The sequence below is a fragment of the Erpetoichthys calabaricus genome, chromosome 1 (genome assembly GCF_900747795.2).
Source record: "Erpetoichthys calabaricus chromosome 1, fErpCal1.3, whole genome shotgun sequence".
NCBI classification, from domain to species: Eukaryota; Metazoa; Chordata; class Cladistia; order Polypteriformes; family Polypteridae; genus Erpetoichthys; species Erpetoichthys calabaricus.
Genome location: NC_041394.2, coordinates 239997011 through 240017955, shown reverse-complemented (window position 1 = coordinate 240017955; position 20945 = coordinate 239997011). Strand labels below are relative to the sequence as shown.

The 20945-nt window shown below is 35.3% G+C and overlaps 1 protein-coding gene across 2 annotated transcripts in view; it reads right to left on the bottom strand.

The window, feature by feature from the left end:
- Window positions 1–20945, bottom strand: part of LOC114660397 (sortilin-like) — a 228401-nt gene that overhangs the window by 28556 nt on the left and 178900 nt on the right. For both annotated transcript variants that reach the window (XM_051919760.1, XM_028813079.2), the window contains exons 7-15: window positions 12800–12846; window positions 12574–12707; window positions 6243–6326; window positions 3932–3992; window positions 3567–3719; window positions 3128–3225; window positions 2858–2957; window positions 2607–2778; window positions 1625–1818 (exon numbers count right to left, since the gene is read on the bottom strand). In XM_051919760.1, coding sequence (XP_051775720.1) covers window positions 1625–1818; window positions 2607–2778; window positions 2858–2957; window positions 3128–3225; window positions 3567–3719; window positions 3932–3992; window positions 6243–6326; window positions 12574–12707; window positions 12800–12846 — 1043 coding nt within the window. The remainder of the gene's footprint in view (window positions 1–1624; window positions 1819–2606; window positions 2779–2857; window positions 2958–3127; window positions 3226–3566; window positions 3720–3931; window positions 3993–6242; window positions 6327–12573; window positions 12708–12799; window positions 12847–20945) is intronic.

The following is a 20945-nucleotide window of genomic DNA, read 5'->3' as shown; positions in this document are numbered from 1 at the left end:
AGGTTGAAAAGCGTGATTTATGGTACTTCTCATCTTATATTAAAGTGAAATAGAGTTTTTAAAACTGTGGGGAAGAAGAATAGACTGTTGATAGTTAATAATGAAAAACCTATGACAACAGGCATTTGGAAAATCCTAGAAACAATCACATCTAGCACCAACTATTGTGCCACATTCAAACTCAGCCATTGCAATACTCAAATGAGTCCTAACAAATGCTGGTCTGCATAATTTATACCACTCACTGCTATCACATGGTATATGACATGTTGGACTATAGAATTTGTGTAAAGGAGGGATGTACCCAATAAATTGTAAAGTCTGTGTATTTAAGTGTTATAAATTCAGAGTTATTAAGAAGATTGATAGAGTCGAATCTTTTCATGTTATCCAGATTTGGATTATCAGGAAACATGACTGAAATGCAATATTTAAAATTATTTAGGGAATTAATAAAATGTATGAATCTATTGCTTGAAAATTAGTTCTTCAATAAGAACATCAGGGAACAGATGGAAGGATTAAATTTTGCATCTATGTTATGACTTAACAGTTTCTCACAGAGGCCTTGGATACATGTAAATGTGCCAAGAATTGGTGCTCCTGTAAATTGGACCTTAGCCATCACTCATTGCATAATGGCAAAAGCAACAAAAACATCATTTTGTTTCACACATTATAACATGTTTTCTGTCTATTGAAAGTACTGTATATTTACAAAGAAGTAAGTGATAGATCCAAACACAGGTAGGGAAACAGAATAATTAAAAATTTGGAAAAAGGGAAGCTAAGACCGAATTCGATCAAATTACGTATTAAGTTGAAACTACAAACAAACTGTTGGAAAAATGATCTGATGAAGTATCTTGAACAAGTCAATGAAAGCCATTGAACACTGCATGATCCTTAGCAAAATCAATGACTTTAAAATATTAAACCAGATCACACTTTACAGAATAGTGAAGTGAAAGGTAAAATATCTTGGTTGCACAGTGAGACAAGAAAGGTCCTGGGGATGACACTAATATTAGGACAAATTAAAGAAAAATAGATGTATTATTACTATACTGAATCCATCCACCCATCCATTATCCAACCCGCTACATCCTAACTACAGGGTCACGGGGGTCTGCTGGAGCCAATCCCAGCCAACACAGGGTGCAAGGCAGGAAACAAACCCCGGGCAGGGTGCCAGACCACCACAGGGCGTGCACACACACACACACACACACACCCAGCACACAATAGGGACAATTTAGAATCGCCAATACACCTAACCTGCATGTCTTTGGACTGTGGGAGGAAACCGGAGTACCCAGAGGAAACCCACGCAGACACGGGGAAAACATGCAAACTCCACGCAGGGAGGACCCGGGAAGAGAACCCAGGTCTCCTAACTGCGAGACAGCAGCACTACCCACCATGCTGGCCCACTATACTGAATACTGAAAAAAACTTGAAAAATCATCATAAACAGAAAAGACATGTGAACTATTATATGCTTTCCAAATATTAGAAACACCTAAATGTATATTACAAAAGCTGTAACACTTAACAAAACTATAACTACTGTTTTTTTATTAACCTTGAAAAGGTACTTTTATTATGAGAGCTGATAACTTACAGTCTCTTGAAATCAGCTCCTCAAAGTCGACAGTAATGGACACCCACGTATAACTATTGTATTCAACTTCTCTATATCCCCATATGCTAACATTCATTGTTTTTGTTCCAGGTTCAGAAGCAAGACCAGCAAAATAAATCGGTTCATCTGTAAAATTGTATAAATTCCAGCACTGTCCTTCATCAGTAGAAAACCTAAAATACAAAATGAATGATATATAAACATGAATCAATTTTCAGAACTTGTATTAGCATCCCATTCAAAATGGGGAAAAAAAATGTTTTCTGACAAACGATTTAAATTCTTAGTTTTTAGCCATCATGTTAAATGCTACCAAGTCAGAAAATTTTGGGGACCAAGACATTTCAGAAGGTACACTGATTAATGAACTTTGAAAAATCAAAATTTAAGATGTACAGAATACAGTATATGTAGTTTTTGCTAATTACCACTTCCTGATGATCTACACAATTATAACTGTAGTAAACTGTAACATTAATATACTACTTTTTATGATCAGTGAATAGCAAATTAAATGTGACTTAACACTTTTAGTGTTTATTTATAATTCTCAGATTTCAAATTTTTTTCTTTTTCCTTTATATTACTCAGAAAACATTTAAGAAGCAACTTATAAACTTATTTTTCCTCTATAGATTGTAATGAGTTTTATTTTAACAATGTGACTTTTGGTTTTCCTCTCCACCTTAGCAAATTATCAACTAACCTTCACCTTTCATATTTTTTCCAAAGCTTTGGTATATGAAGTGTTTTAATAATATATTTACAATCCTTCAATATAAAAAAATATTGCATCAAAATGTACATCAAAAATATTAAAGTAGTCTGATATTGATTGCAATATGCCTATAATCATAAAGGAATTACAAATTCAATGTTAGACTTCAGCATGTAGTTTGTCTTCCGTTTTAATAAAAATAAAAAAAATAAAAATTTTACTGCAAAGTTGCAAAAGCCTTACTTCATTGTTTTGACTGGAAGTTCTCTGCGTTGCTCAACAGCTACAATGATACCTCCAGAATCAAGAAGTGCATAATGATGGAGGCCTTCCAGTGTTTTTAACCACGTGTAGCCGCCATCATCGGAAACATAAATATCTGGTCCAATAGATGTAATAGAAGACCCAACACTACCTTAAATATAAACAATATGATTTAAGGTTATTATTATCAGTCTCATTACATTATTAACTCCCTGGGCTCACCAACTTACCATGAGCAATAATCAAACCAACTGCACTTGGATCAGACAAAGGTAGCATTGGAACCAAGTCTGTATACTTGCTGTATTCGCCATGAATATGAAGATTACACTAAAGAAAAAAAAACAAATACTCAGATACAAAAGGCTAATATCATACTGTTTTATTTGTGTTTAGTTTTCAAAGTGAACAAGTGTAAATGTTAAGGAGAAATTTTCTAAACTTTTATTGGTATTTACATAACACAGGAACTATCACTGTAGACATAATGCAATACTAACCTTTTCTTCGTTAGCTGCACATTCCGCTCCAACTGGTGTTTTTAAAGGTGACCACTCTCCTCCTCTATCATATGTTATGACTGTTTTAATTTTTTCATCTAAATATACAAATATAAATAACTACTTAGAAATACAATGATCTTCTAACCTGGTTTGTTCATATGCAAAAACCTCACAAACTTTCCTCTCTTTGCAGGTGTATTCCATGGATCTCAAAGTCCAAACGTATTTAAGTTTTGAACGTGGGAGTACATACTCTCATTTCATACTTTATATACTTTTATTTAGTAGATTTAACCAAATGTCTCTTCTATTTTAATACTGATTTTTTTCCTGAAAGCACTTTAAGATTATATTTAAAAATATATCTAATACAATGATTTGCTGATGAATATTGAACAACATCTCACAATTATACAGTTACTTTCAGCTGCCATACCTTCATCCACAACATTCGTAAGATAAACTCCTCGTAAAGAAGTGACATTTGTAAAGTCATTTTTCCCATTTCTTCCAAACATGTGTCGTTCCAATGACTTTGAGTACAGTAAACCACGGTCATCTGATGTATAAATTGTACCAAAGTCAGAATCTGTAACATAAAACACAATAGTCAAATTAAATATATATAGCAAGAAGTTAAAATTAGGAAATCTATATAAACATGGCAAATAAGTCAGACAGTGAGCACACTTAGATATTACCAGATCATTTTTCATTATGAATTCTACATTTTACTCACATGGTATTGTTTATAATATACTTACAATGAGCCACTCAAACTACAAGAGAGATCTTACTTACCTCCTTCGTCATCAACATGCATGAAAATCATTTCTTCGTCTGCTTGGAGCACAGAGTAAAACTACAAATATAATTTAAAAAATCATTATTAACAAACAAACATGTATGATACTACAACTCTCCACTTAATTCTGATAACAAATAGCTTCAGAATATGAATGAATTAATTAATCAATTAATAACATCTGAACTTCTGGGAAAAGACAGAAATGCAACAATATGAACTGCACAAAAATTAATCAGTGTTTAACAAGAAAAACGTTTAGCTTCTACATTTTTTCACTGCTGGTCCTGTAATATTGCCCATCCAGTAAAACTGAGTAGGAACCATACTGGAAGATACTACTACAGTATATAACAGTAGCAATGGTAATAATGATGATGGCATCAGTAGAATAATGCTCTGCAGTCTACAAACTGAACACAGATGAATATAAAGACACAGGGTCACTGTTTTTTTATAGCCTGGAGGAGTATTCTGATTTTTCAAAAGTCTTAAATTGATAAATATTCCCAAAAAATAACCTAATTTAAAATCTTGACTGGTTTTCTGATGCTCGCCTCTCGTTCAAAACATTTTATCTAACAACAGTACTGTTTGTTTCTTTCTTGAGACACTTTGTAGACAGGGTTCTTTTAGTCTTGACTCTAGCTTTTGCATTTGGTGAACATTTCTTGGATTATTGGTTTACTATTGTACTGTATATTAATTCCCAGATTCTTTGTTAGTTCTTTGTATTTTACTTTAGCTTTCCCTTTGCATTATTTTGTTCCCATTTAGTTTTTATTTTAATTTAATTATTTGTTTTAAATAATAAATAAGAGAGCACTAGTCAGTCAATCATGATGTCTTGGTTAGTTAATGCTTCAATAGTACAGATATGTCACTTACTTAATTTTCAAACTGTCAAGGCTTCAGCTTTATCTAGATGTGTTGTTAGTTTGTTCCAGATTCCTATGTGGGTATAGTTTTGCCTGACCATAGATTGGCAAAATGTCCACTGTTGTTCGTACGAAAATGAATAAATAAATGAAGTATTCACTACCCTTATAAGTGCTATAGTCATTAATGTTAAGTAGATTGGCCAGTATATTAAAGGTTCACCTGGGAACTTAACATCTTTTCTGCCACTACAATAGCAGCTTTCACAGTTCTGCCACTTTTAGTCAATCTATTATTTAACTGAACCTTAATTCATTAACAAGGCTATAGAAGACCTAAACTCTTCAAGTTGGAGCAAAGCATATTAGTCACGTGCAAAGTGCAAGTCACTTTAGATCAAATCAGAATCATAACTTTAAAGTCACATCAGATTTAGATGTGCTCTTCTACTTGTTAGGAGCAACTGTGAACCAGTTGAACCAGTACTACTCTTTCTTTGAACCAGTATTACCCTTATTCAAGGGGACTTGCAGGATCAGAACACCATGCATTTTTTACATATATTTTTTTAAATTGGAGCAAAGGCAGGTTATGTGATTCTCTCAAGGTCATATAATGAGCTGAGGTAGAAATACTGCATTGATTATCTACTCCAGGGCATGCTGGGGATATCTGATGAGGCAAGAGAACTACATCATTTCTATACAGCAGACATATATCGCTCAGCTTCTTGAACTCAATGCGCTTTATGCAATGGCTGTGCTTTCATTTCCTGATCTTAAAAATCTTGAATAGACAAAGAAAAAACATAGACCTATGGCAGAGTCATAAGCCCACCTACATGGACCTTAAATAATGCTAAGAATCTGAACATAATTCTCAGTACAAAATAAAGATTATCCTCTGTTCAGTATGGAATTCCAAAATCAGCTTCCAAAACAAAAGTCAAGCCCTAAGGGTTAGGAGTGAAACAGTGTAGTGTCACACCAGGTCATGATTTAAAATGGCATGGGCAATTATGGCGATATAAGCCCTCATGATAGAAATGACCAAAAACCATACACATATGAGCATGTAAGAAAATATTTTTTTATGTCTATACAAAAGTGGCAAGGTGAAGCATAAAGGTAAACATCCAAAAATAATCAGAAACTTAAAAACAGGCACAAGAATAAAAGTGAAGGCAACGGTAAACACAGTTAAAATGTAAACAAATGGAAACCTCTTCAATAAAAATAAGTAAACACTACTGCATACCTGATAAAAGTCCCCCAAAAAGGCTGATGCAGTTAAATGTAAAGATTAATAAAAAAGAGGTGCCATGGACTGAGGTCTGGACAATTCATGATAAACAGAGGCCCTCTAACTCCATTCAACTTTATTTATCCATGCCCATGCACACAATTTCATAAGAAAAATAGGTCTTGCCTGTTCCTCTGTTGCCGATGGTAGCTGGGCTTGATTAAAGTTGTCTCCTTGGTCTGAAGAAACATAAATAACTCTGGGCTCACCCTAAAAAACATTTCATTCGTTGTACATCAGTTGTACATAATTAAAAAAGAAAATCTGCTGATTATAAAAATTATATACATATACAATGTAATCTTTTCTGTAACACCACCTACCTTGTTCTATTTGAATTTAAAATAAATATATATATATTTTTAATAAAATATTTTTATGCAGTTGATAAAGTATTTCCTAATAGGTTTATAAGAATAGTAATTTATTTTATTTTCTTACTTATTTATTAATTTTTCTATCATCTCCTTTGGTCAGGCAATTAAAATTAACAAGTACCAAGTAAATTAATCATATATTTTACACAGATTTTAAACTCTTAGTAACTAATTTGTGCAAAGGCATCAATCTGAAGTTCCAATTTCATTTCCATACTTTTCTGCCCATTTATTTTAACTTAAGGGGTAATGGAACCTGTAGCCTATCCTAGCAAAATCAAGTTCAGGCAGGATCTAGTCTTAGATGGGGGTTATACTCATTGCAGGGCACACATACATACACATTCAACACTTATTTCAAGCGGGATAATTTATAGTTATCCTGACATACACTGTACATTAAGGAAAGAAAGATATTTTTATGAGAACTGCGATTAGGCATTACAGTCATGTAAAAAAGCAAGTACACCCCATGGAAAATGCTGATTTTTTTCAACATATTTGAACAGGCAAACAGATAAAGGTGACACACGTGAATAAAATACAAGGAAAAATTGCCTTCTTAATCATTTATTCAAAAAAATTTCAACACATGTAATGGTCTACTGGAGGTAAAAATTAAGTCTACCCTTAGCTTCAGAAGCTGGTATTGCCCGCTTTTGCAAAAATGATGTCTTATAGGTGCTTTGCATTACTGCCTACCAGTCTATGACATTGACTCGATAAAATTTTAGACCACTCCTTCATGCAAAATTTTTTCATCTTCAAGATGTTTGTGGGTTTTCTTTCATGTACTACCTGTTTCAAATACCCTCACAACATTTCAATGGGATTTGAATAAGGGCTTTGACTAGGCCAGTCTATAACCCTCCATTTCTTCTCTTTGAACCACTCCTTGGTGGATTTGCTAGTGTGCGCTGGATCATTATTGTGCCTAAAGTGCCATTTTCGGTTCAAATTCAGATTTAATAATAATAATTCATTATGTTTATATAACGCTTTTCTCAGTACTCAAAGCGCTATCCACACAGGGAGGAACCGGGAAGAGAACCCACAATCTTCCACAGTCTCCTTACTGCAAAGCAGCAGCACTACCACTGCGCCACCTGTGAGGATAGACAGATTGCCTCACATTCCCCTCAGGCACACTTTGCTATGATGTAGAATTCATAATTGACTCATAAAATTGCGAGTTGGCAAGGCTCTGAGGCATCTAAGAAACCTCAAACTACAACATTTCCATGCCCATGCTTCATAGTTTGAGTACTGAGAAAAGCGCTATATAAATGTAATGAATTATTATTATTATTATTATCCTAAATTCTGTCAGTGGTTTGAGCTAAATATGTCTACTGTTATTGTGGTCAAACAACTCTATCCTTGATTCATCTGTCCAAAGCACACTGCTTCAGAATGGCAAACTGTTGACTTGCTCTAATGTTCTTTTTGGAAAGCAAATACTTTTTCCAGGCATACCTTGCATGAAGGTCAGATTTGTACAATCTCTAGCTGTAGATGCATGCAATTTAACACTAACTTTTGCAAAAGTTACCTGCAGTTTCTGCAATACACTTTCGGGGGTTTTTAAAGACTAATTTTAGTATCAAACATTCAGCTCTAGGGGTAATTTGTTTCCCACTAACTTTGTGCCTTTAGGAACACAAATTTTATTTTTATTTTATATTAAATTTACAAACTAGTCTGTCACTGGAGTAGTTATGTAAAACCTTAATCAGCATTTATTCCATTGGGTGATGCCTTTATCCAATATTAGAATTGTTACCCTGTTTCTATAATTCTAGCCGTGGCAGGTTAAGCACCTTCTTTCAGGTTATCAAGTGAACAAGTGGTGAAAATGTAGTAAGCAACCTTATATTTTACAGCTTTTATCATCATAAGCTCGTGCCTTTAGGAACACAAATTTTATTTTTATTTTATATTAAATTTACAAACTAGTCTGTCATTAGAGTAGTTATGTAAAACCTTAATCAGCATTTATTCCATTGGGTGATGCCTTTATCTAATATTAGAATTGTTACCCTGTTTCTATAATTCTAGCGGTGGCAGGTTAAGCACCTTCTTTCAGGTTATCAAGTGAACAAGTGGTGAAAATGTAGTAAGCAACCTTATATTTTACAGCTTTTATCATCATAAGCTCACAGAGCCATTAAGTCACACTGCCTTTCCTTTGAATTTCACTTGGAGGGAGGATAAAGTTAAAAACTGTTCAAGCCATTGCAAATGGAAGGAAGGGAGTGACCCTATTCATTACAAACCAGGAATATTGACACACAAGGAAGAGGTCTTATGAAGTTGTAGAAAAATACTGTAAGTCAATAGGAAGCTCATTTTAAATACTAGAATTTCTCAAGGTTGAGAGAGGGCAGTGAGAAGTCCCATTACACTATTATTTTTTATGGCGTGTGTGACTTGAAAATGCAGGGGCACCTGGGACTGCTACAGAATGTTCCGTACAGAACGAGAGATTTTATATGGTGTCCAGAACCCAGAAGAAATTTACATTAACAAACACCCAAAGTAAACAAACCATACAGATACAGACAAATATGTACAAAAAAAGCTTGCAAAATTAAGGTAAGTCTGTAGAGGAGATGAGAACCAACTCCCTGCCTTTGTTTATGAAATTATGTCTTTAAATGTGACTTGTGAAATGAGTTTTCCAACAGGTATTACTTAAATGCAATCAGCCATTATCATTCCAATTAATACCTTTTCACTGCTTAGTGTGTCAATATACTTCTCCTAATAGAGAGCCTTACTGCAGCTTACACATTCAGGCACCAATGTTGTAACTACAGGTAAAATTCTGTTACAACGAACTGCCAGGGACCTAAAAAATATTTCTTTGTAATGAAAATTTCGTAGTAATGAGATTCTATATTTGTCAGTATAATGCTTTCTTTAACTTGCGTCCAGGTGTTTGCAATCATTTCAATAGCTTCTTTCACGTTAATTTTAATCTCCTCCTGTCTACAAGTTATGCTGACGAGAATGTTTCTCAGCATTTCCTTGTTATAACACACTTTCACAGTGCGAATGATGCCCAAATCCAATGGCTGAAACACTGCCATGCAATTGTGTGGGAGGAATTCAACAGGAACATTATCTAAATGTGGAAGCATGTTGTGGGCAGCACAGTTATCAATCAGAAGACGAATCATCCTTTTGTTCTTCTTCATATTGTGAGGTTTCTGAACTCTTTTGGGATCCCCCCCACCCAATGGGGCGACACGCCAAAGTGCATCCCGAAGCACGATTGCTGCGTCTGTGGAAGATTATTTGTCCATTGCCGGGGCAGGGCAACAGCAGGCTCACAGCGTTTCAGTGAAGCGCCACAGAAGCAAATCCTAAAAGATCAGGGTCGTACTATAAGTCCCTGTCTTGCACTCCAAAGTACGAGGAAGAGTCTCAGTACTTTAGTAAAACCAGCTTCATTCAGCTTGAAACAGGAACAGCATGGTTATTTATTGTAGTGGGATCTGCCACTCTCCTATACACAGACACAGCAGTCAGGCAAGGATGTGGCTAGGTTAGTGGCCAAGTACAGGTAATACTGTTCCCTGCATTTACAGTGTTCCTTGCATCACCCATCGAGATCTTTTCTGTTTGCTTCGGTGAAGAGACGCAGCAGAGCTGCAAGCCTGCTGTTGCCCCGGCAACAGTTAAACAGTCTTCCACAGACGAGGTGATCGCACTTCGGGACACTCTTTGGCGTGTTGTCTTGTTGGGGGAGGTCCCAAGAGAGTTAAAAAAACCTCACATTTTCTTGAATGAGTGCCGCATTAATAGGAATGTTTCTTTAACGAGCATCACTGAACCATATAAAAACTGCTTTTTCGACGTCTTCAAATGCTGCAGCTCGCATACGTTTGCAACCTGAGATTTTTTTTTTCTTTTGCTCTGTCTTTCAAGAAAGTAGACAGTGTCGATGGCAAAATTCCTGAATTCTCTGACATTTTTTTTTTCTTTTTGCTGCAATCGAGAGCTGCAAAAATTAAAAGTTTTTTTTTTTCTAATATGAATTGCTATTGTTATTTCGTGTCTGCCGTTTCTATAGGAGTATGACATTGAGTTAAATTTCAGTGGATGTTTTCCAGATGTTGACAAACAATAAGCAAAAGGTATCACTGAAAACAACAGAAAACAAAAACAGCAAAAAAAAAAAAGTTCAAGGAAAGTTCGAAGAAAGAAAAATTTTTTACAGTGTTTCTGTTTGGGGATTGTTGTGCACAACTGAGCTGCAACCACAGAACTGTTCTGTGGACAGTTCATTCAGGCATTTCAAGGTCTTTTGGGCACTTTGTTGTAATGAAAGTATCTGCTGAATGTATTTCGTAGTAATGAGATTTCTGTAGACTCCTGTCATATGGGGAAACTGTCGGGACCATAAAAATACTTCATTGTAATGAAAATTTCGTTGTAAAGATATTCGTTGTAACGGAATTTTACCTGTATATATTTCAGATTTGGTCTTGATTTGTTCCCAAGTGACTGTCTGTACCTCTCAATTCCCTCTTTTTTCAACAGTCCCTCTTTATTGATTTCTCTATCCTGTTTTCTAAATATTGTCAATGCCTTTATGATTTGATTATTATGACAACTGCTTTACTCATTTATATTATAAACCCAAATCATTTTATTACTACTAAGTTCTATGTTCATTCGTATTTTATAGCATTAATTATTATTAGATTAATTATGCTCGATTACATTAATTTTGTGGACATTAAATCAAGTCAGTGGCATTCTTTTATATAATGTATTTAGCTTTGATTATCTGTATTGAAAAATTCAAATTGGATTTTCCCTTTTATTTCTTTTTGTGTATCATTAATTTTTATGTACTTGATGACTGTTTATATAATTTGGTTTATGCTTACTTGTTCTGATTTACATTACTGAAATAATTAAATTTTTTGCTAATTCATTTCAATTTTTATCATTTGATTTTTTTGATTATACTAGTTTTCCTAATATTTTGATTCATTATGTTATGTTTTGATTATACATGTGCATCTTATTATTTTTTTTCAATTTGTTCATTGTATATTTATACATCTACAATTTATTTTTTCAGCTATTAATTTTTTTTGTTAGTTCTAATTATTACTTTCTGTATTATTATATTTCCTAAACAGGTATTTCTTACTATCTTGATGGGTACATTGTTCTGTGAGAGGAAGGAGAGGCCAGAGAGTAGAAGGTAAGAATGGAATACATTTTGACTATTCGAGTGAATAGTACAACCAGTGACTCCACAGGCCAATTATTGCTCATATTTGATTAGGTAGACCCAAAAGGAATAGAAGGTTATTTGTTATTTTACTTTATATTTTATTATACTGTTATTTTACTTCAGCTATACTTTGTGTTCTTTCTTGTGTTATGTAGCCTTCCCTTAATAAAACCATTCATTGTACCTCATGCTTTTTTTTTGGTTTTCAGATTAACACTCCAGAAGACTAAAGCTGAATCTTGACCCAAGATAAGTGAATGGGAGTTCTGTGCAATCCAGCATTGTCATTTCAGGGCTGGTTTCTACCTTACGCCAGAGGTTGTATAAATAGGTTCATTACAAATGTAAAACTGGATTAAGTGGATGTAGTAAATAGGTTGATGGATGAAGTTTCAATTTTCAAAGACTAAATTGTCTTCACGATGTTATTTGATGATATACTTGAATTTAATGTTAACACACTGACAATTCTAAACTGACCCAGTATTTGTAAGTGTAGATATGTGTGAGTATGCCTTATAATCTACAAGCACATCCACAGAAAAAAATTTGTTTATCTCCTACACTGTTTTATATCAAATTCTGTTTCAAAAAATGGAAATGAAAAATGTACTAAATAAATTAAGCAAATGCATGTTCATTTGGCAACACATTTAAATTAAACTTAAAAAATACATTAAAACAAAATCTGTTTTGCACTTGAAAACATTGTTTTTAAGAAGCCAAGTATATACAGCACATGTCACATATTGAAAGATTTAAAGATTAATAAAAATACACTCACACTCAGTTAATACTATATTTTTTTAAAATTGTAGCTTACCAGCTTTTCAACATTTGAAGTAAATAGAAAACGACCCGTAAATCCGAAAGAATACATATTGTTTGAGATAATGGTGAATGTTTTTCCCAGATCTTCTGTCCTTTTCAGGAACAATGCTCCTTTTCGATCAATTTCTTCCAATAAGTAAAAGAGATAGTTGTGTTTTTACAATTTACTCAGATTATTCAAACTTAAATTGATACTGAACAAAACAAGTATTACTTACTTACACCACCAGGATGAGTACTAAAAAAAATTGTAATTCCGGGTCCCCTAAAATAAAACAAAAAGCATACAACTTCAAAATTATACATGGAAATCTATAATTTGTCAGTATTTTACAATATTTTATAGCTTAGACTAGCTTAGACTATGGCAGTCACCCATCCTGACTTCTCCCCTGCTACAGAAAGCACAACATGCTAATCAATGCTCATCTAACCCAGGGGTCTCCAACACGTCGCTCGCAAGCTACCGGTAGCTCGCAACACCTTTCCAAGTAGCTCACCAAACTTGATGAGCAAGTTTGGGCGATCTTTCCAAAAAATCATATCACGATCCTTTTAACACAAAATCACGATCCACAATCTGAATTGCAATCTATCTTTTCAATGTGGCATACACTTAAGAGAATATCCAGACTCAAACTCATCAAGACCTAAGTAACACTTTATTTTAAATATCAAACAAAGTTTAATTCAATTGTTCTCTCGTTTGCTAGCTAAGCAGAGTTAAGGAATACGCCCCGAAGCTGGTGAGTGAGTTAGGAAAGCCCCTCCCCTCAGCCCACTGCATGTCTCAGATTTGCGCAAATACATCGAAACCGCAGGCAGACTATGATACATAACAAAATGAGAGAAGTCACAAAATCAACCAGAATGTTCAAGCAAATTATAGAAAAAAAACAATCTAAATCCGTTAAGAAGTTCTCTCATGAAAAGCAGACAGACAGACAACAGACATTGGATTTTATATACTATATATTAGTAAACCTTCAAAATAATGAGCAGTTAAAAGTCTCAACAGCATTCTCAGCATTTCTGGAGCTTAGTAGAGCCAGATAACTATAAGAATCTTCACCAAGCAGCTCTACATACCTCTGTGAGTCTGCCTTTTCTGTCATGAAATCAAAGTTCAGAACAAGACTGACAGACGAACATTTAAATGACTCCATAAGAGTGAACCTATGTGGCTACACTCCACTATACACCTCTCTTGTTGACTCCATGAAGTGCCAGTCATCTCACTAACTAAAAAACACATCACACATACAACTGGACATGAAGTGAAGTGTGAAAAATGACATATAACAAAATGACAAATGAATAAGTAATATCTGTGTATTTGTAATTGCATTGTTTTGACAGCATTCACGTTTTAATTTAATAGTGTGAGATACACTAGAAAATGCATACAGACATACAAAATGCACTTGCAGGTGAACTAAATATGTTGTGTGATGTTTTAATGCAAAATATGAGTTGTGGACACCAACATTTTGTAAATGTTCAGGCAAAACAAGCTTATTCAGTTTGTTTGGGTTGAAATTAGCTATGAGAATAAATGTTAGAAAACATGAGTAGCTCTCATCCATTTTCATTTTGTAAAAGTAGCTCTCAAGGGGAAAAAAGGTTGGAGACCCCTGATCTAACCTCATCCCCAGCTTCATGCACCGGGATTCTGTGATACCTACGCATTTAAAATATAGTTCAGTTTATACAAACAGCTATGCTATCATAACCTTTAATGGAGCTGAATAGTAACAAACAGGCTGCATATTTAATACATGCACTCTTTTATCCCAATTTTTCTGATAACTTGCAATGGAAAAATATCATAATATTTTGTGAAGTGCTAAACTGTGTAAGTGCACATTTGCTTCTACAGTAATCTTGCAAGTTAAGTTACCCAATTTTTCACTTTGAATACACTGATTAATAAATATGGAAAAGTTAAGAGAAATTACTGCAGCTGTATGTCTTATGTTAACCTCTGAAAAGTTTGGAAAATCATATTAATAAACAACATGCTATTGAAGAATGTATTACTTTCTCCAGTTAAGCTTACAAAAAGATGCAGGACATAGTATATGTGTGACTAAGCTAATAGCATAACACAGCAATAAATAACTAATTTGCAATGCTAGGAGCTTGATAAGCTCAGCTGTGGTGTACAGTCCTGCAAAATGCCACACTTTTTATGTTATTATGCGTTACAGCTACTTTTACCAGCATCTGGGAGTGCAAATGACAAGAACATACCTGAAAAAAAAACAATTTCAGGAAGAACATGAAGAAAATTAACCTTAATTTTCTATTTTCTATTGCACAGGCAGACTGTGCAACAAAGAACAATCTGGTATTTAACACTAAAACAATAGTGTATTGCATCATTACACTATCAAACACAATTGATTTCTTTAGAGAAGTTAACAAAACAAAATGCTTCATTTTGTTTCACAGATATCAACTGTCAAAATATGTATTTTACATATAAGGCAGTGGTAATTCTGAAGTCTATGTTTACTCTAAAATTATATTCACTGGTTTAGAGAAGAAAAACGGCAATAAAACTAAAATACAATGACCTGCTACTCCAGCAAACTCTCTTTTCAGTGTTTTTCATTAAAAATGCAAAAAGACTACATTAGACAAGTGCCTTGTCATATACTGCAAATCCATACTGAGTCCATGCACTGTAGATACAAACTTATTATCCTGTCTTTCGATACATTCCTACATGTACACACAAAAGCAAAGACACATGCTTGATCAATAATAAACCCAAATATCCCAACATCCATCTGGAACATGATGGGGGCTTGAAGAATGTGAAATGAAAAGCTGATAAATGCCTACTGCATTTCTTTTTTTTTATCATTTTTATTTTTCAATGAGCAGCATCATATATTGCAAGCATCAAAATCATATACTAACGTCAAAAACTTCTCAAGGATTTGTCATTGCTTTCACAACATGAAAGAAAACCTACTTCTGCAATTCTTTATTATAGTATATAGTTCTTTGGAATGTTCTTACCTATACTCAAGTGATAAATGGAAACTTCCAAGTGTTATACAAAGACTTTGTTGTACATGTACCCCCTTTCCATTTTATACATTTTCAAAATGTGAATTAGGATTGAAGAGAGCAAGAAGCCTGTTCCAGCAAAATTAGGCTCAAGCTAGCAACCTAGCTAGGGAAATTTTTTTAAAGTATAATTTCAGTTTTCTTTTATAGCATTATGAAAATCAGTAGCCCCTTGTACTAAGGAGCTCTCTGCATAAGTGTTCTAAAATTCACTTAATAAGCTGCTATGTATTTCATAGCAGGTAGACACAGTCTTTAGTATCCTACACAATACAGAAAAAAACAACTAAGTAGATTGTTGTAGACTCGCTTTTATACCTTCAAAGCACAGTTATTATTATTATTTACATTTATGCGTGTCTTTCACTGATCAAACTAAATTTAATACAGGCTTGTAATTTCAGAAAATAACTTTTTGAACTAAAAAGGACCACCTGTACCTGCACCTGCTGTTACTGATGCGTTGACTAAATAATGACACTCATAAGACATACTATGAGAGGGTCAGTACTGAGAAACATTACTCAGCAAACTGGACTGACGACAGCTTAGTTTGCAAAGGCAGTTCAAAGGCACAGGGAAATAGTTGCTGCAATAGTAGACTAAGCTTTAAAAAAAAGTAATTTGCCTCCTATAAAGTTCCAGGAAAGTCTCAGAAATCCCAGGAGCTTAGATTTTAAAAATGCCTTTTGTAGGAAATAATTATCTACTAATCAAGATATATTAAGGAACAGGAAACAGTAACAGGCACACATGTAAAAAAATTACAAATTTATTGTTTTAATTGTATCTGAGTTCTGCCAAGCACTACAATAATAATAATATTATAATAATAATAATAATAATAATAATGCATTTTATTTATAGGGCACTTTACATTAGCAGTAAATCTCAAAGTGCTACATAAAACATTTAAACAAAGGCAAAGCAAGATAAAAACAGAGATAAAACAACAATAATTATAGCATTCTTCTTAATAAGCTTTCCTAAATAGAAAAATCTTTAGCTGTTTTTTAAAACAGCCCACAACCTGCTGTGTTCTTAGGCTCTCTGGTAGGGCATTCCAGAGCCGTGGAGCAGCGGCTGCAAAGGCTCAGTCACCCATTGTATGAAGTTTGGTCACAGGGGGGTGAAGGCGGTAGGTATTTGCAAAACGGAGGTTTCTTGCAGTGGATTGTAGTATAAGGAGTTCCTTAAGATATTGTGGAGCATTTCCATGGATACACTGGTGAGTAAACAAACAGAGTTTGTATTCGATACGGAGGTGGATAGGGAGCCAATGAAGTGACCGAAGGATTGGTGAAATGTGTTCATATTTCCACACCCTCATCAGGATTCTTGCAGCACTATTTTGAATTTGTTGGAGCTTTTGAAGGCTCTTGCTGGGGATCCCGATAAGGAGTGCATTACAATAGTCCAGTCTGGATGAGACAAAGGCATGTACCAGTTTTTCAGCATTACAGAGGGAGAGGTAGGGACGGAGTTTGGCTATGTTTTGGAGATGAAGGAATGCAATTTTACAAAGGTGATGGACATGTGTAGCAAATGACAGATGGGAGTCTAGCTTGACACCCAGATTTGTAACAGAAGGGGAGAGGGTAATGGTATGGTCAGAAAAGTAAATACAATTTACAGAGGAAAGAAGTTGATGGGGGGTGCCAATTAAAAGAGCTTCAGTTTTAGTGCTGTTCAGCTTGAGGAAGGTCTTGGACATCCAGGCCTCAATCTCATCCAAGCAAGAGGAAAGAGTTGATAGAGGTGTAAGAGAAGTCGAATCCAGTCTCACATATAGCTGCGTATCATTGGCATAGCAATGGAATGAAACTCCATGCTTGCGGATGATGTGACCCAGGGGTAGCATATAGATATTAAAAAGGGTCAGCCCTAGGACTGATCCTTGTGGGACCCTACAGGTAACAGTGTGGGTATGAGACATCCCCCAAGGCCACATACTCAGCCCTATCTGTAAGATTGGACTCAAACCACTCCAAAGCAATGCCAGAAAGTCCAATTATATAGTGAAGACGATGAAGGAGAATATTATGATCTACCGTATCAAATGCAGCTGTGAGGTCCAGGAGGATAAGGAGTGATGGAGAGCCCTGGTCAGTAGCCATCAGGAGGTCATTGGTGACTCTGACCAAGGCTGTCTCTGTACTGTGAGAAGTTCGGAAACCAGACTGAAATTTTTCAAACCGATTGAATTTTTTGAGGTGATCCTGAAGCTGAGCCAAAACAACCTTTTCCAAAACCTTAGACAAAAATGGAAGGTTGGAGATCGGATGACAGTTTGCCATCACTTCAGGATCCAAAAGAGTATTTTTTTTAAATGAGGTCTAATTTTTCAGGTTTTCAAGGCCAGTGGGACTAAGCTGCTCTAGAGAGAGTGATTAATGATATCAACAATAAGAGGGCTTAAATCTGATACATTAGCTTTTACCAGAGGAGTAGGAAAAGGGTCCAATGAACATGTTGAAGGCCTCATCCTCTGTATGATGCCCTCAACTTCTTTAACTGAGGTACAGAGGAACTGGGAAAGGCAGTCCATTGGCTTTGATGTAGAAACATCCAGTGATGGAGGGCTGGAGACAGACAAAGAGGAGCGGATGATGTCTACCTTAGAGGTGAAATATTCAATAAAATTATTGCACTGCTCCTCTGTGAAATTATTACAGGCATAGGTGTGAGGATTGCGTAAATGATTTATCATGGGAAAAAAATTTGTTTGGAGTTTCCAGGACTGTTGTTGATTAAATTTGAACAGTATTGAGATCTGGCAGTGGTCAGTGCTCTGGAGTAGTTTTTTTGGTGTTCCCGATAAGCTAATTTATGGACCGTTAAACTGATTTCAACAAAACGCTGCTCGAGGGCTTGCCCAGCTGCTTTCATCTGACGAAGCTCACTTGTAAACCACGGGGCAGATTTTACAAAAGAGACCACTCGTGATTTAACTGGGGCATGGGTCTCAAGGATGTTCTATAGCCCATTGTTGTAATAATCGACTAATTCATTGACAGAAGAAAGGTGTGGAGCAATAGAAAAGTTCTTAATGTCAGCATTTAAATCAGTCATATTAATTTTTTTCAGGTTCCTGAAGCGGATACAGCGCTGTGGTTTAGAGTATAGTGAAAATGTGGGTAAATCCATTGAGACAATTTTGTTATCGGAAACACCTAGATCAAGTACTTGGAGGTCAGAGATGAGGACTGAGTCAGTAATGACTAAAACAAGGGTATGGCCCTTGTTGTGAGTGGGGACCTCGACTAGTTGCCTCAGATTTAGGCAGTCCAGGAGCTCTAAGGGCTGGGCAGCAGAGTAATTAGAGGGTGTGTCCACATGAATGTTCAGATCTCCTAGAATCAGTACATTTGATGATGTTGTACATAAAGATGAGAGCAGTTCATTCATTTCCATGATGAAATCAGGGTGTTGTTTTGGTGGTCGGTAAATAAGAAGTATTGTTATTAAAAAGTGGATGCTTGCAATTTATTGCCAGGCATTCAAAAGTTGAGAATTTAGGAAGGGGGAGAAGTGATAATTGCAAATTTATCCGATGGATTAAAGGCCAGACCACTGCCACATCCAGAGCTGCGGGCCTTTTCGAGGTAGGTGTACCCAGGAGGGCAGGACTCGTTGAAAATTGAGTGTACCTCGGATTTATGCCAGGTCTCAGTCAAACAAATAATGTCAATCCCCCTGTCTACACTGTGATTATAAATTAGACAGGCTTTATTTGTCAGAGACTGAACATTAAAAAGTTCAACTTTGATGTTTAGCGAGGTGTTGCTTTTTACCAGAGGACGAAGAAAGTTGAAACCCACTTCAGGCTTTCCGTCTCGCCTTGACCGCCGCCGAGCATTGTCTTGTAATACACAAATAGTTTTAAATAGAACACAAATAGAAATCACTATTCTGGAAATGTGAGGATGCAGCACTAACTATAGTGCTTCCAACATTTTTAGAGTCAATCACTTAATATATATTTTTACTTTTATAGCTATTTATCATCTGATGACATTCTAATGTGCATTTAATATTCATTCATCATACTTTCTTATATATTTATTTTAGTAATTTATTAATGCTGATAATGTAACAGCAACTCTTTTATTGTGTTACTTACAAAGTCCTCATTGTTAATCTTAAGTGACACACCCATTTTAATCCCTTTACTATAGTCCTTTTGGTATTAAACAGTTAGGAACAAAGAAGGTCTGTAGAAACCATCACAATAAAAAATGTAAAGTTTTTAATATAAGATTTTCTTATCTTTATCATAAAAGTTCTATTAATCTTTAACTATTTCAAAATGGAACTGAATGGAATGTTTTCCAGATTCATTCTTGTATGAAATACAGTGTTTAATTCTGTATTCTTCTCTAAACTTGTAAGACACAGACAGAGCTTGAGTAGGAGGCACTATATGGTCAGGATGAGGGCATATGGCAGTCTTTATCACTGTTAAAAGAAAGATTAAATGTTACTTTTTAAATTGTGAACGATTGTCCTATTTTATGACAAAGTATATATTTGCATGTCTCTTGTACAAAGCACTTAAAACTACCAATAACACCATAAAATAACCTTCCCAGGCCCTGTAAATTCTCAGTTTCTTACAGAATATATAACATATCAAAATGGCACTAATGATATAGTTATATTAATATACAGTATAGCACCTGATACAGCATATGTTGATATGAAACTTAGTTGTTCATTTAGCCCTTAAATACACTGTATGTAATGTAAATGGCTAAAATGTGTCCAGCTCACCAGCCGGGCAAGCCAATGGCAGTGATTAGTGCTGCTCTCTCATGGCACCAGTGACATAGGTTCAAATGCTCTCTGTGTTAATGTCTGTCTGGATTGTGCAAATGTTTCTGTGAGTATCACTGTTTTCAAAGGGAAATGGAAAAGGCATTCATACAAGGTCACATGTGAAGAGGGCTTGCAAAAGGGTTAAATCTAGTGTCACACACGTGCGCACGGGAGGCAGCTAAAGGGCTTGAGTAAGGGCAGTTCCGAATCATACCAGGATTGGCAGAGTGCACTGACTCTTTTTCTCCTTTGCCTGCAGACCATTCACGGGAGATTCCACCTGGCCCTCTTGACATCACTTCCGGGACCAAGCCTATGGAAGAAGACCTTGCCGGCTCTGGCCCCTGTGATGTCACGTCCGGGCTCGAATCTATGGGTGAAGACCTTCCTGAGCCCGAACTCTTTGATCTCACTTCTGTCTTCCCCTTTAGAAGCCTCCGCTTTTTCCCCATTCCCTCAGTTCTG